Raw genomic sequence first — 16,263 nt, forward strand, 5'->3', positions numbered from 1 at the left:
GATTATTCTATAATTTTAAGTCCATTAAGAGTAACAGTAATAGATGCTATCAATTATACCAGTTATCAAAAATTAATAGTTAAGTAGAATAACTTACTCTGCCTACAGGACTCATTGGATGCACCGCATAATCTGAAGTCATGTTATAGTTAGAAGCTTCATTTATCATGCTTATAGGTCGTTCCTTCTTCTCTTCAGATGTCATGGTTGCAACGGTCCTGAAAATATGTCAGAATGCTAAAACTTGCTGTATGTGTTAACTGCTTTACAATGAAGCTTCCGTAGAGTTAACAATGCTGGTGTCCCACTTTTTCAAAATATTTGGATACTAGTTAGAGCTTAATAAGCTCTAGAGTCAGAGCTTAATATTTATAACTACTTTAAATAAAATTAACAGTTCTCCTAAGCACAACATAGGTTAAAATCATGTTTATTTTAATAAGTATTATTACAGATATTCTACTTGGTCATCTAACTGGAAAATTAAAGCTTCAGTTATAAGATTAGCTATTCTAATATTGAAAACAATAATGACACCAAGAACTATTTTTTTGGTGAACAGATTTACAGCATATATAGTATTTAAAGTATTTTCACACATATTTCATTTGATGCTTAAAACAATCCTAAGAAAGAGTTACCACTATCTCTGATTTAAGGATGAGAAAAACTGGGCTCAAATTAGTTTAATAATTTGACCAAGTTTATAGTTTTTCTGACCTTAAATTTCGGACTCTTGGGCTTACTATCTGTGCTTGAACTATTGTAAAAACAGCTTCTGAGATTACATTCTTCAAGAAAGAAAGTAAATAGATGGCTTTCTGTTACACTTGACTGCAAATATCCAGATAACTGTTAAACCGTACTGTACTGAAAATATGAATAAGAGCAATCTTAATACTAATGACATTTAAAATGAAGGCATTCCATGAAATTTTTTACTTACTGTTCATTCACTACAAAAATACAATTGTCCTGTGATGGCTGTCCTGTGACTGGATGTTTACAGGTCACTTTCCTTTCATTATGGCTAAAAGAGAAAAAGAGAAAATGTATGTATGTACTTCTATTATCACAAATGTTTCTCTAATATTCTGGTAGCAAAACAGTGATTTCTTTATTGTAACATTAGTGTAAAAAAGGGATGAAGTTCGGGGCACCTGGGTGGCTCAGTCGTTAGGCGTCTGCCTTTGGCTCAGGTCATGATCCCAGGGTTCTGGGATCGAGCCCCACATTGGGCTCCCTGCTCGGCGGGAAGCCTGCTTCTCCCTCTCCCGCTCCCCCTGCTTGTGTTCCCTCTCTCGCTGTGTCTCTCTCTGTCCTATAAATAAATAAATAAAATCTTAAAAAAAAAAATTAAAAAAAAAAAAAGGGGGATGAAGTTCATACCTCCCAGGTATGCAATATCCAAATACACCCTTTCTACTATCTACCATGTATATATGTGTGTGAATGCTACTACAGTTTTACCATACAGTTAAATGCACCTCCTACCCCCCACGCCTGACCTCAAGTCTTTCTTCTCACATTTTATAAATAAAGGTAAGCTGATTTGGCTCCATGGTCACTGCATTTTACATTTGAGAGGTGGGCCATCAAGAATGAGTATCTACCTACCTCCATTATTTTGTATCCTAATTTAGGCACATTATAGAGGACTAATGCCAAATTCACATACAGAAAAAAACCGAACAGTGCTACTATGTGGGTACTAATAAAAACAGTACCACAGGAAGAGCAATATTTTATGGTGTTTTGTTTTATTAAAGAATCTTTATATAAATAATGTAATGGGATTGAATTTTACAATACTTCAGGAAAGTATGTTATAGAAAATGAAATCTGAAGGAGAAAACAAAAATCTTAAATGTACAAACAACAGAAAGAAAGAAAAATCTACTTGTTATCTTTGCTGGAAAAAAAAAATTGCTCTGAATTAAGGATGGCTATTTCTTGGAGAAATACTATCCTTTTTAGGTGGGTGATAAGATTAGGTCTCCTGTTGTCTTCTTGAAATGAGAGGGGAAAAAAAATTCCCAAACTAATTATCTAAACCAGAAATACCAGATGCCAAAAAAATATGTAATATACATTGATAAATGAAATAACAAATATCATCCTTTGTAAATTAATTTTTTTCCCACTGGGTCACATACAATAAGGCAATCTGTAAGGAAGATGTATTGGTGTGCCCGACCTTAGAAAATTTACTTTCATTACAGAGAAAAATTTCAAGATGTTGTAACTGAATATTGCTTTGTTAATCTTCAGAGATTATTATATGTGCTCTGTATTTCAGGAAGTCTATAACCGTACGACACCAACTTTCTGACAGACTTTAGATATTTAAATTCCTTTTCTATATCCTAACTTTCATTAATATTACTTTTATTGGTAACATAGTACTTGAAAGTTTATCCATGAAATAAAACTAAAATCACAAAAAAGAAAAGGTACAGATACAATTTAAAAGATATTACATATTGACTACTGTTAGAGTAGAATGACTGATGGAATATAATGTGTTTCTATTATTCCTTTAGATAATTGGCCGTTATAACAAGTATACAGGACTACTAAATTATCAGCTTTTTTTCCTTTTTTAAAAAAAAATCTAAATTCAATCAATTAACATATAATGTATTATTTGTTTCAGGGGTACAGGTCTGTGATTCATCAGTCTTATATAATATCCAGTGCTTATTACAGCACATACCCTCCCCAGTGTCCACCGCCCAGTTACCCCATCAGTCTACCCCCTTCCCCTCCAGCAACTCTCAGTTTATTTCCTAAGATTAAGAGTCTTTTATGGTTTGTCTCCTTCTCTGGTTTCGTCTTGTTTCATTTTTTCCTCTTTTCTCCTATGATCCTCTGCCTTGTTTCTTAAATTCCACATACCAATGTGAGATCATATGATAACTCTTTCTCTGATTGACTTATTTCGCTTAGCATAATACTCTCTAGTTCCATCTATGTCGTTGCAAATGGCAAAATTTCGTTTTTTTGATGGCTGCGTAATATTCCATTATATACACCCCCCCCCCAAATCTTTATCCATTCATCTGTTGATGGACATCTGGGCCCTTTCCATAGTTTGGCTATTGTGGATATTGCTGCTATAAACATTGGGGTGCAGGTGCCCTTCTGATCACTACATTTGTATCTCTGGGGTAAATACCCAGTAGTGCAACTGCTGGGTCATCGGGTAGCTCTATTTTCAACTTTTTGAGGAACCGCCATACTGTTTTCCAGAGTGGCTGCACCAGCTTGCATTCCCATAAATTATCAGCTTTTTGTGATGGTTTTGTTTTTATACAAGATTTCGTGGGTTTAGGGGCACTGGGTGGCTCAGTCGTCAAGTGTCTGCCTTCGGCTCAGGTCATGATCCCAGGGTCCTGGGATTGACCCCTGCATTAGGCTCCCTGCTGGGAAGCCTGCTTCTCCCTCTCCCACTCCCCCTGCTTGTGTTCCCTCTCTCCCTGTGTCTGTCAAATAAAAAATTTAAAAAGCCAAAAACACAAGATTTGGGGGGTTTAAATATTTATTTGGAGTGATATTTTCACTACGGAAAAGGTATGTGAGTGACTTTCTAACTTGCTGATTTACAAAAGTACAGTGGTAGAAACCTAAGGTCTCATCATTGGGATACCAGTTTATGTAATAAGCAATAAATTGATTAACAGAACAACTAAGAAAGTAAAGCCTCTGGAGATAAGTGGAAAATACTGAAGTACCCAGATGTGATTAACACTATGAATGCGTCGAGGTATGTAAATTCTGATGTTTAACAGAATAAAACACTGTGGGGGCAAAGGGGGATAAAGTAATCTGGGGTAGGGATTGGGATACCTTAATGATAAAAAATGGAGGATAGCACCTTTTTTTCCTTAAAGTCTCTCCCTAAAAGCATTAAAAAGTCAATGTTGGTTGTGTGGTAGAAAGAACAGAAATACACAAATTCTTAAAAACAAAACAAAACAACAATGCAATAATGCAAAAAGAAAGCAAATAAACCCCTATATATTGCAATTTTTCCCTATGCTCTGTCATCTTGCCTAGGAGGAATACAGTAGACTCTCTAATACTAATATTCTGGAAGCTCTAAATTATAACAACATGGCTCTGCAATGGTTATCTGGCTAACAGACTTCTCTGACATCCTGACCATTAAAAAGATATGGGTACGCATTAGAAGCATTAGACAAAGACATAAAGGAATGGAGATATTTAATAATGAATGGTTAAAAAAAGAGCACATTCTTTTCCCCAAAGTGGATGCTATTTTCAATTAAATTGATGTTTTTATTGTCTAAGTACTTTTCAGATCACAATGTCTTAAAATAAAACTAAATAAAAATCTTAGTGTTTCTATTTTAAAAGGCCAGTGACTAAAATCAATATGAAATATGAATATATTTATGTTCTTTTATTTCTTCAAAGTATCCAATGTATTTTCTTTTACATAATGTTGATATTATATTGACATAAAATTCATATAAAATCTACAAGGACACTCTAACATGAAAGTCTTTTACAGGCATATTTTAGAGATATTGCAGGTTTGGTTCCAGATGACTATAATAAGGTGAATATCGCAATAAAACGAAAAATGAATTTTTTGGTTTTTTGGTGCATATAAAAGTTATGTTTATACTATTAAGTGTGCAGTAATATTATATCTAAAAAAACAACATATTAAAACGCTTTATTGTTAAAAAATGCTGTCACCTGAGCTTTTAGTGAGTCACAATCACTGATCACAAATCACAACAAAGGTAAAAATAATGAAAAAGTTTGAAATATTATGAGAATTCCCAATATGTGATAGACACGAAAGTGGGCAGCCGCTGTTGGAAAAATATTGCCGAAAGATTAACTCAATGCAGGGTTGCTGCAAACCTTCAATTTGTAAAAAATACACTATCTGTGAAGCGCAATACAGAGAAGTGCAATAAACGAGCTATGACCATATTTTTTAATGAAAGATATAACTTTTCCCACTACATATATATAACTGTAACATAAAATAAGTCCTCTCAAATGTTTATTTGTTCTGTCTTATAAAATACTCCTAAAATCTGGCTCCTGAGAACTAATTTATTTATTTATTTATTATTATTTTTTAAAGATTTTGTTTATTTGACAGAGAGAGAAAGAGAGAGAGAGAGCACAAGCAGGGGGAGGGGCAGAGGGAGAGGGAGAGGGAGAAGCAGGCTCTCTGCTGAGCAAGGAGCCTGATGTGGGGCTCGATCCCAGGACGCCGGGATCACGACCTGAGCCGAAGGCAGCCGCTTAACCCACTGAGCCACCCAGATGCCCTCCTGAGAACGAATTTAAACAACATATTTATCAAACAGGAAAATCATAGTAATGTTTTCTAATTATTTCATCAAAAACAAATTAAAACAAAAGTTGACAAGCCAAAATATCAATTCCAGTCTTAACTGTTTAAATGTGGTAATTTTCCACCACCTGATAGGACTGTCAATCCTTACTGCTCCTGCACAAATATATTTTTATATACACTTTTATATATTTAAAAATGTATTTGAAATACATTTTTAAATTTCAAAATCATTCCTTCTTATGTTGGCATTTATACTAATGTTGCATTTTAAAGTAAGTAACGGTAAGGGTAAACATAATTTTTTTCTTTCTTTCTTTTTTTTTTCTAAAGTAGGCTCTATGCCCAGCATGGAGCCCAACGTGAGGCTTGAACTCACGACCCTGAGATCAAGACCTGAACTGAGATCAAGAGTTGGCTGCTTAACCGAATGAGCCACCCAGATGTCCCCATAATTTCTAAATCATACACAGAAACTAAAAATACAAGTTAAATGGATACTAACTGCCAATTAGTGAAAGCGTTGTAAATGAAATCCAAATGAGTCTTGATAAAAAAATCTCCACAAAGCCACCTCTGTTAATGTACAGAATTCTTTGAACACATGATACACTAATTCTTTATTTTATACATATATACATCTCTATGTATATATTTGGTGTTATGCACATATATCGACTGGGCACTGTGGGAGGTGGCTGGCCCACTGTTTAAGTCTCAAGTCAGAGCCATTGCCTTCGGCACAAAGGAGGACTGACTGTTCAGGACCAGGAGAGAGGGTAGGGGAGGACAATGATTCTCAGCCTTTCTTCAATTCTACCAAAGTTTGTCCCTTGTGCTGTTTACAAAGGCAGTGTTCTCATGCTACACCTGCTATCTTTTTTGTAGTCCACAAGTTTTTTTCTTTTTTTGGAAGGGGCTCAAAACTCAAGTCAGGAGTACTATCAATTCTGCTGTAACACTTGTGGAAAAGTGAGTTCTCCAATGTGATTCATATGTTAGGGTACAGCTTGAATATCACATAAATTCTGTGTTTGTTTATGCATGATTTTGTGATCTTCTCGTTTGTGCACATAGGAGTATACCAATTGTATGACTGCACAAGCTCAAACATCTGCCAGCTACTTTAGTTCATCACCTGTTTTATGAAACACACTCACTCACACATAGTGATACAACTTTATAGCTTCAGATATCTTTACTTCCAAAACTTCCCCAAAACTCACAAGCTGAAACCCTCCCAATGTTCACTTCCACATACAAACTGCAGGTGTTTTTCAAGGTAAAGGATATCTGTGGTATTTTTGTGTTTCTTAACCATTTAACAGTAAAACTGTGCAACCGCTTTTATTAGATTCCTATCTTTATTTTTATGTGTAACTTTTATGAAGTTTTTGAGTGGTCTTCTAATAAAATCATCTTCTACAAAAGCCCCCTGCTTTTCATTGCCTGATGCTGCATAGTGAGGTGACTTTTAAGGAGCATATGTGCTGTGTTATAGCAAAACTGACTGTACCCCTAAGTTACAAACTAACATACTTCTATGCTGCTAAAAGTACATTTGAATCTTTAATAGAAAAGATGCCACTTAAAAAATCCTTGCCAGAGATTTTATAATTTTCATGAATGAAAATGAAAAACTGGAAAGGTATGATGTTACATAAATTTGTTTCTAGAAGAATCCTTATGAAGAAGAGATAAAATTCAGGTCGACGTAAAAAACTCTTATGGTCACAGAACAAACTAATTCCCATCCTGTCTTTGAACTCTGTGGCATAGCAGAAGTCCTAACTTAAAAAAAATATGACACCAGCTATTCACCTACTCTTACTTCCAGATTTCTGTGAGGTTTCATTTTTTTTTTAAGATTTTATTTTATTTTTTTAAGATTTTATTTATTTATTTGACACAGAGAGAGAAAGCACAAGTAGGCAGAGAGGCAGGCAGAGAGAGAGGGAGAAGCAGGCTCTCCACTGAGCAGGGAGCTGGACGTGGGGCTCGATCCCAGGACCCAGGGATCATGACCTGAGCCGAAGGCAGCCGCTTAACCGAATGAGCCACCCAGGCGCCCCTTAAGATTTCATTTTTAAGTAATCTCTACACCCAATGGGGGCCTAACCCACAACCCCGATATCAAGAGTCGCATGCTCCACTGACTGAGCCAGCCAGGAGCCCCTGTCTGTGATGTTTTAATGTTCTAAGTCGAGACCAGGGGATCTCAACTGGGAGTGATTTTATCTCCCAGGGGACATTTAGAAATGTAATATTTTTGAATGTCACAACTGGGACTGCTATCTAGTGGGTAGAGGCCAGAATGCCACTAAATGTCTTACAATGCCCAGGAAAGCTTTCCACAGGAAAATGTCAGTAAGCCTCCACTAGCCCAACATAGCCCTCTAACAATGAACTCTGCTGAATAAGCCACATTTATTATTTCTCTGGGTTCCTGTCCTTCTCTAGAGACAACAGGCACAGCAGGAAATAATGGCAGTTGAGAGTACAAGTTCTGTTATCAGACCCCCGAAGCTTGAATCTGAGCGCCCCCACTCACTGCTAGGTATCTAAATTACCTTTCCACACCTTAGTCTCCTCAACTTAGTAGCAGTAGCTGGGTCACAGGTTGTTACAAGTTTGTGTTTCAGAACTGCTCTAGGTACTGGGGATAGCAGTGAACAAAACCTAAGAATCTTTGCCCTCACGAAACTTACTTTCTAGTGGAGATGTTTATGATGAAAAGGGTGAGTAGCATAAACACGGCCTGAGACAGAATAAGTCCTTAATAATTGTTGCTTATTTTAATCGGAACAACAGGACTTTCAGCATGTCACTGTCATTAAATTATTGTTCGGTCCACTGTTTACATTAAAACAGTTTAAATTGGTACTCACCCAGTAGGCCACGCTCATTCGTGGTTTTTCGCTTACTAAGTTTCAGTTACCCACGGGTCAACTGCAGTGATGATCCTTCCGACCTGTCCCCCAGAGGTCACTGGTAGCCTAATGCTCTGTCACAATACCTGTGTCATTCCCCTCACTTCATCTCATCACACAGGCATTTTATCATCTCACATCATCCCAAGAACAAAGCTGAGTACAGTACAAAATAATTTGAGAGAGTCCATATTACAGTAGACTGTTATAACTGCTCTATTTTATTACTGTTTATTGTTGTTACTCTCTTTCTGTGCCTACTCTATAAATTAAACTCTAACATAGGTATGTATGCATAGGAAAAAACATAGTACATAGAGCATTTGGTACTATCTGTGCTTTTAGGCATCCACTTGGGTTCTTAGAACGTATCGCCTGCAGATAAGAAGGGGTTACTATACTCAGTATTTGTTGTAAATGAATAAAGTTGTAATCTCTCTTAGTTTTCATGCTTCTGCCCCTAATATGTCAAAAAGACAGGAGAAAAGTAATTCTAATATAAAAGTTCTGAAGAAAGATTAGCTGTGCTTTTATGCTAGCAAAGGCAGTATGTGCGAAGGTTCTTAAATAGTGACAAACAACACTAAGAAAAAAAAAAAAAACCAAAAAACAAAATAAAACAAAACCAAAAAAACGGACCCAGCTATTCCATTGAGTTCAGGGCTGAAAGAAATAGGTCATATTCACTAGCTCAATCTGAGGATCATGCTCTATCAAAAGTCCAAATAAAAGGATTGAATCAATGCCATTTTTAGAAAGATATCAAGAAACTGACAAATAGCAACACAAACAGCTTGTTCCTTGGCATTATGCCCTCATCACTATTTATTACCAGATGTGTAATCATTTACTAAACCAGAAGATCAAATGCAAGACCTGCTTATTTAAAGCCTCTGTGGAACTACTTCATTCAATAATAATTTAGTTTTAAAAGATTTTAAGATGAATAAAGTAGTGTGTGTATAAAATGGTTATGTTTCTATCAAATTATAAAAATAAGTTAAAAATGACATGTCTGCTGGAGATAGAATATAGTCATTATCTTAGCTTATTCCTTTTCAACTCCTGTATTTTTGAACCAAATAATACATCATCTAGGTAACTGTACTAGAAAATCTGGATGAAGCTGGGTCATTTTAGGCAGCTGAGCTTTCTAGCAGCCTACATAAAAAGGGAAAGCTGAGGGGCGCCTGGGTGGCTCAGTCAGTTAAGCGTCTGCCTTCAGCTTGGGTCATGATCCCAGGGTGCTGGGATCGAGCCCCGCATCAGGCTCTCTGCTCAGCAGGGAGCCTGCTTGTCCCTCTCTCACTCCCCCTGCTTGTGTTCCCTCTCTCTGTCAAATGAATAAATAAAATCTTAAAAAAAAGGGGGGGGGCAGAAAGCTGACAAACTACATTGCTCCTATAGCCTCGTTACGGAAACAGAGCAATTTACTGGGTTTGAGTCAACTCGTAGTGGCAGGTGCTTTTATATGAAGAATAACTTAAACTGTATGAAAGACACTGAAGATAGTGGATCATGGTATTTGTGTCCCTTTCCAGGGTCACTGGAGCAGGCCTTTTTTGTTCAGTCCACATTGCCAGTCTTCCCTCAACAGGAGACTTGTAAGGGAGGATGCCACTGACATTGCTAAGGAAATACCCCCCCTCCACACACTAAGTAGGTGCATAAAATGCACAAAATTGCACATTTCATATATAAACCTCAATAAAATTATGGGTTTAGAAAGAGGAAAAAAAGATTTTAAAATCGGATTATGTGTGTGTTGCTATTCAGTTGTAGGAGTTCTTTATATATTTTGGGTATTAACTCCTTATCAAATATATGATTTGCAAATATTTCCTCACTTGGTAGGCTGCCTTTCCGTTTTGTTGTGCAGAAACTTTTTAGTTTGATTTAGTCCCACTCTTTTCGCTTTTGGCGTCAGAAAAAAATTTTTTTAATGTTTTGGCCAACTAATTGCAATGTTATAGATACTTCTTAGTATTGTAATTTTCTCCTGTGGAAATACTTGTGTGTGTGTGTGTGTGTGTGTGTGTTTTAACACCTTTGTTTCATGGGTAATTTCAATGACTGCTTTAATACAAAATCCATTCTGTTTTTAAATTTAAGAAATATCAAAATTGCTATTAACATGGTCAATAAAACAACAGAATTCTTCTGAGTAATACATTTGACAAAGCAAGCTTTAGTAGTGTTTTATATGTGTAACTCTGGCAATAACACTGAAAATTCATCCACTGTGTACAAAAAAGACATAGTTTTAGAAAACTGTTCCACAGAGGAGATTTTCGTTGTCTCTTACAAAACTCCGATGCAAACCCCTTTGTATGATTTGTTCTGAATCATGTGTTTCCCTTATGGGGAAGAAAGGAGGATTTAATTTAGTTTAAGAAAAGCAGGCTATCATAGTGGTTTGGCAGTTCCTCTGGCAGCTCTGGCAACGAAGGCGGTATCATGACTTGGGGACTTTTACAAGGGCCCAACCCGTAAAAGGTGCCACATATTCACAGTGTTGTTACACGGCAGCAAGACAGGAGAGATGTGGGAACTAGGGAGGCTATTTATTTCTCAAATTAGGCTGAAACCTATAAATAAACAGCTCAGATGTGTACTTGTTAACTCTTGTTTTTAGTATCCTTCTACTTAAAAAGGAGTACTGTACATTCTCAATTTATCCTTGGTTTCAGAACACTTTCAGACAATAATCCTCTCCAGCTTGTTTTAAGATTGAAGAGCTTATTATCACTAGAAATCATACAGCCTTGTCAACTTTGAGACTGAAAAAGTCTCAAATTAGGTTTTAAGAACATGTTTGCAACAGTGACTTAGTTATTCAATCAATTGGTTCTATGGTAGTTCACAGTGATTTCTAAAATATTGTTAAATGTTAAGTTTGTTAATGTTTTATACAGATAACTACTTTGTTTTTCTTTTAATAAAAAGGAGAAAATGGTATGTTGAAATCTGACTACTACAATGACTATGTGTGCAATTTATTTTTAAACTGAAAATATGCTGGCATGGAAAACGATGCCTACAGTTAAAGGCAATGTTTTAAGAACAAAAGAAAAACACAAGTGCCCTGCCTTTCTTAAGAGAGACTCAATTCTTGAACCTTAGTTATGTGAAGAAATAACCACTGAGTTAGCAATCTAAAAGGTTGTAATTTTTTTTTTTTTGCAAAACATGAAAAGTATATATTTCCTTTCCCCACATTTCATTCTAAATGCCATTTGCCTTTAAATTAGAACTAACTGCTTCCAGACATCCTGCTCAAACCTCAGTGATTCATTTACCCACCATCTCCCTAAGGTCTTAACTCTTTATCTTCTGCTCTCCTTTCTCATCATTTAGAAAATGGATCATCTCCTATTTTGGTGGTGGTGGGGGAGTGGTTAAAAAAGAAAGGATTTCTCAGGTATGAGTACCTCGTTCATCCTCACTTCCAGCAGTAGGTATTAAAATCACCACCTTCACAATTGCTACCACTTAAGCAGGACAGTGTCACACCTGTACTTAAAATGTGACAATTGATCCTCACATAGACCCTTGAAGGTATTACTATCTTCACTTTATAAATAAACTGAGGCTCATAGCATTTACAAAGTTGTCAGAAGTCACACAGTGACAAGGTGAGGAAGAGGCAGCCCCAAGGCCAGAGCGGTGTCCTTTTCAGATCCCCACCTTTCAACAGCTACCCCTGCTGTGGCTCTTACCTCAGCCAAAGAGACCTTTCAGTCCTGCCCTACATCTCTGTTTCTGCCCAGTGGTACTAAAACAAAACACTCTACCTTCCTTAGAGGTCCTTCCCCTCTTCCACAGACCAAGGGCACACAGCCTCTCTCATGGCTCCTCGTCTTGCCTCCTTCTGCCTCACAGTCTAGCATCACCCCAAGACCGCATCTATCTGAAGCACAGTAATGAAACCTTTCTCAATTTCAATTTAATTTTAGATTCCCCATTTCTTTTCTAACTTCCTAATTCTCTAAGGCCTCACATTTTCCACTCTTAGATGCTCAGACAAAATTATCACAACATAATCATAAACGTTGCCTCACAATTCCCAATTATAGGTACCCAAGAATTTAAGTAGAAATAGTAGCAATTGTAAAGCCTGGGTTTTACAAAAGGCATCCCAAAGGAACTGAAAATCTTGCTTTTCTTAGTGGGAAAATATGAACATGATGTAATGCTGCAAGTACAAAGATGAAAGCATTATTATAGACTAGGAACAATAAAGAAAAATTAAAAATACAAGGCTTACATACAAATTCACCTGATATAGTTTTGGATTATTTATAATTTCTAAATCACCTTTTAAACAAAACCTCAAATAAAACCAACATATTCATTTATAATCTATAAACACTTTTTAATAGATTTTAAATAATTTTGGAAATAAGGCAAGAATAATTCAATTAACTCCATGCTAGTTATAAACAAAATGTACCTATCGCATTAATAACTGCTACATCTTCTGACTGCTATGGCATGGTTATGTTTTAGATCACTTGATAAATTACATTAGAAGCAAAAATACCTAAAATAATTGAGATAATTCTTTTACTCGTAAGTCATTTCAGTGACTCTTAAGAAGCTTTTAAATGGGAAGGTTAAATGGCACTTAATGGTTAGAATAGAAATATGATTCTTAGAATATACACAGTAACCCACCAAAGTAATTTCCTGCCAAGCATTCAAGAAGGTGACATTTCTGGTTGCCACCCAGAAATCACCCTATGAGAATACACAACTGAAGACATCTCCATCACTGCCCTAAGTGACGACTTTTATGTCCCCAGGACTCTTAACAGCATTCAAATTCACCTCATTTTAACTAGGCTCTCTCCTATTTGGAACATCCTCCTCACTGAACCTTAAGTATTTTTTGTAAAATGGGAACTAAAACCCAAACAACAAAAACAAACCCTACCCCATAGGACTTTTGAAAGAATAAAGTACTTGGTAGCACAAAGCTACATTACCTGGACCTAACAAAGTACTCACTAAATATTAGTTAAACTTGAATGTGCTAGGAGAAATTTCTTGAAAACTAAAATTGTATCACTTCCTTGCTTTACAAAGTTGCTGGCTCTCTGCTCTGTCTTAAATGTGAAGTACAGCGGTTTGCATATGAGTATAATGAATGAAGAACCTGATAATTTGATCTGAGGTTAAAGTTTACTGTTGAATAATCTATGCAAAAAGCACTTGTAAAACTACGTAAGGGGGAAAAAAGTGTTAAAAGGGGATATTATAGTGGTTTAAGAGAAGACTTATTTAAAAAATTACAGTCACTTGTATAAAAAAGTTTTATTTGCAAAAGTCTAATGGAGTTTTTTTTTTTTTAAGATTTTATTTATTTATTTGTGTGAGAGAGAATGAGAGAGAGCACATGAGAGGGGGGAGGGTCAGAGGGAGAAGCAGACTCCCTGCCGAGCAGGGAGCCCGATGTGGGACTCAATCCAGGGACTCCGGGATCATGACCTGAGCCAAAGGCAGTCGCTTCACCGACTGAGCCACCCAGGCGCCCCAAGTCTAATGGAGTTTTAAAATAAAACTAAGTGGAACTCCAACTCAGAAGCATGTTAGTAGTCAGAATATTCTTCTTAGCATTTAAAAGCAATAATGTGGCATTAAAAAAAAAAATATATATATATATTAAAAACCTGGAATTGCATTAATTCAGGTAACTCTAGTATCCCCTAATGAATGCCAATTACTAATGTTTTATGGTAACATGCATTAAAACAGAAGTCTACTATATCATTGGTAAGGAAGCAAACAACAAATCAGAAAAAGTTGAATTTAAGCACTATCTCTTCTGCGTGTGGTCATATACCACTTTAAAAAGTTAACCTAATTCTAACCTACATGTAAAGAACCACAGTTTCAAGATCCAGTTGTTTTATTGTAAATGAAACATTCTTCCCCATAGTCAAATTGACAGAATAGCTCAATTCAAACAGAAAAAAATAATCAGTAATCACTGAACTTTACTCTTCTTCATTACGCAGTGTTTAATCAGTTTGGTACTGCATGAGCTTTATCTGAACAATCACTGCAAGAACAAAAAGGCAGTTACTAAGTCAAATACCTCTGTGAAACAAAGACTTTGTAAACAAACCCGAAGAGTAATAGAACCATAATGAAAATACAAAGGGGAGGCCAAGTCAGGATTGGTCTTGCTTATAGCAAGGGGAAGAAAAGGGAAGATGTCCCAGAAGTGATGCCACTTGAATGAGCCTGAGGAGCAGCAGTCGGATGTGGCCGGGATTTAGCACCAACTGAAGGGGAGGGGTGGGTACAGAAACGGGGCAGAAAATCTAGGCTTTGAGTAACAACATACTTAAATATAAAACATTTACATATAAGTTTTGTATTTTTTTTTTAAAGATTTTATGTATTTATTTGACAGAGAGAGAGACAGCGAGAGAGGGAACAGAAGCAGGGGGAGTGGGAGAGGGAGAAGCAGGCTTCCCGCTGAGCAGGGAGCCCAATGTGGGGCTCGATCCCAGGACCCTGGGACCATGACCTGAGCCCAAGGCAGACGCTTAACGACTGAGCCACCCAGACGCCCAGTTTACTATATAAATTTTGAAGCAATGTATCTGCTTCATTCTTAGGGGCAAATATATATTTTTTTAACTCTGAAAAGGTTCAAGGCACTTCTGTGACGCACACAGCACTTAATTAAGGCATCGTTTAGTGAACAAATCATTATCCCTGAGGAGTGAGAAATTTCTCACTTACAGATGAGGCGGGAGTGGGACAGAAATCTGACCCAGAATGGCAGGGTAAGGCCCACTTCCTACAGCAGACAGTAAGTAGAGTGACCAGTGAAATCCAGTGGCCACTGCAGGCCACGGTGATGGTAGTATTGAACTCCAGAGACACATCTCTTTCTAACAGAGTACTAGGCTATGTACTACCCTATTAGTTGGTTTGATAACTAGCAGGTTTTCATCATCACAGTGAAAATGAAATCTCTCCAATACAAGGATCAAGGGAGTCTCCTCATTCATTTAACTTGCTTAATCAATTCATTTACTCATGGTCAAATATTTACTAAGCATCTATGATGCACAGGTTTTGTACGGTACACCGCTAGAAAACAAACGTATGGTTCAAGACTATTAGCTAAAAGAATACGATTTCATCTCAGTTTTACTAAGCTAAATTTCAAAAAAGAATAGCACAATTATACTTTTCCATCAGGCTTCAGTATTCGTGGAAAGAGTTCCTTAAAGCGTACCTTATTCACTAGAAAACAGACAAGTACTTTATTCTCTACTGTTTTAGACTTCCGTAAAACTTTTATGTCAATTTCAGGTTATTTTCCCCCTGCAGTTCTGCTCATCCCTCTCCCCACTCCCTGCTTTTGGCTAGATTTAATTTCCTGTTCATACAAAGAAGTTTAAGTAACTTCCCTTTCCTTGAACTTCAGCAGCATGTAGGCCAATGACCTCTGATGTGATAATGCCTCAAAAACATCTTTGTTTAAAATATATACTGAATATATTCCGATTCATCGTTACTATAGTAACTTCCTGATAAAGTTTAAAATATAGGCTATTTTAAAACCATGTTAAAATATTTTAAGTGGGCTCAAGATAAATTTTTAAAGGGAATAAAAATATTCATGAGTTCTCCATATACTTAAATTTTCTGGCTTTGGGCAGAATTTTCAGCTTCCAGCTTAAAATTTTGCAACTCAATGGAAAAACTGTGAATCTTGAATTAAGGCCATCAAGTCAAATACAATGAACTTGAGACCCTCCTATATTTCCACGCTTCCAAAATGTAGAAGTATAATGTATACTTGGAGTCACATATGAGGCAGTGATTGCAAATTCCTCAAATTTGATATTTTTTACATTCACATATAAAAAGATAACTCAGTTTCCTTTCAATACTCAATTATGTAATTCACAGAAAAACTATGTACAGGCGTCTTATTCTTTGTTTCAGAAAACTGATGTGAAA

The 16,263-nt window shown here is 36.4% G+C and overlaps 1 protein-coding gene across 3 annotated transcripts in view; it reads right to left on the bottom strand.

The window, feature by feature from the left end:
* The window catches only part of PLEKHA5 (pleckstrin homology domain containing A5), a 243,214-nt gene that overhangs the window by 101,772 nt on the left and 125,179 nt on the right, over nucleotides 1–16,263 (bottom strand). For all 3 annotated transcript variants that reach the window (XM_044915451.1, XM_044915450.1, XM_044915449.1), the window contains exons 4-5: nucleotides 947–1,030; nucleotides 98–218 (exon numbers count right to left, since the gene is read on the bottom strand). In XM_044915451.1, coding sequence (XP_044771386.1) covers nucleotides 98–218; nucleotides 947–1,030 — 205 coding nt within the window. The remainder of the gene's footprint in view (nucleotides 1–97; nucleotides 219–946; nucleotides 1,031–16,263) is intronic.

This window comes from Neomonachus schauinslandi, chromosome 5, assembly GCF_002201575.2.
Source record: "Neomonachus schauinslandi chromosome 5, ASM220157v2, whole genome shotgun sequence".
In the NCBI taxonomy this organism is placed as follows: domain Eukaryota; kingdom Metazoa; phylum Chordata; class Mammalia; order Carnivora; family Phocidae; genus Neomonachus; species Neomonachus schauinslandi.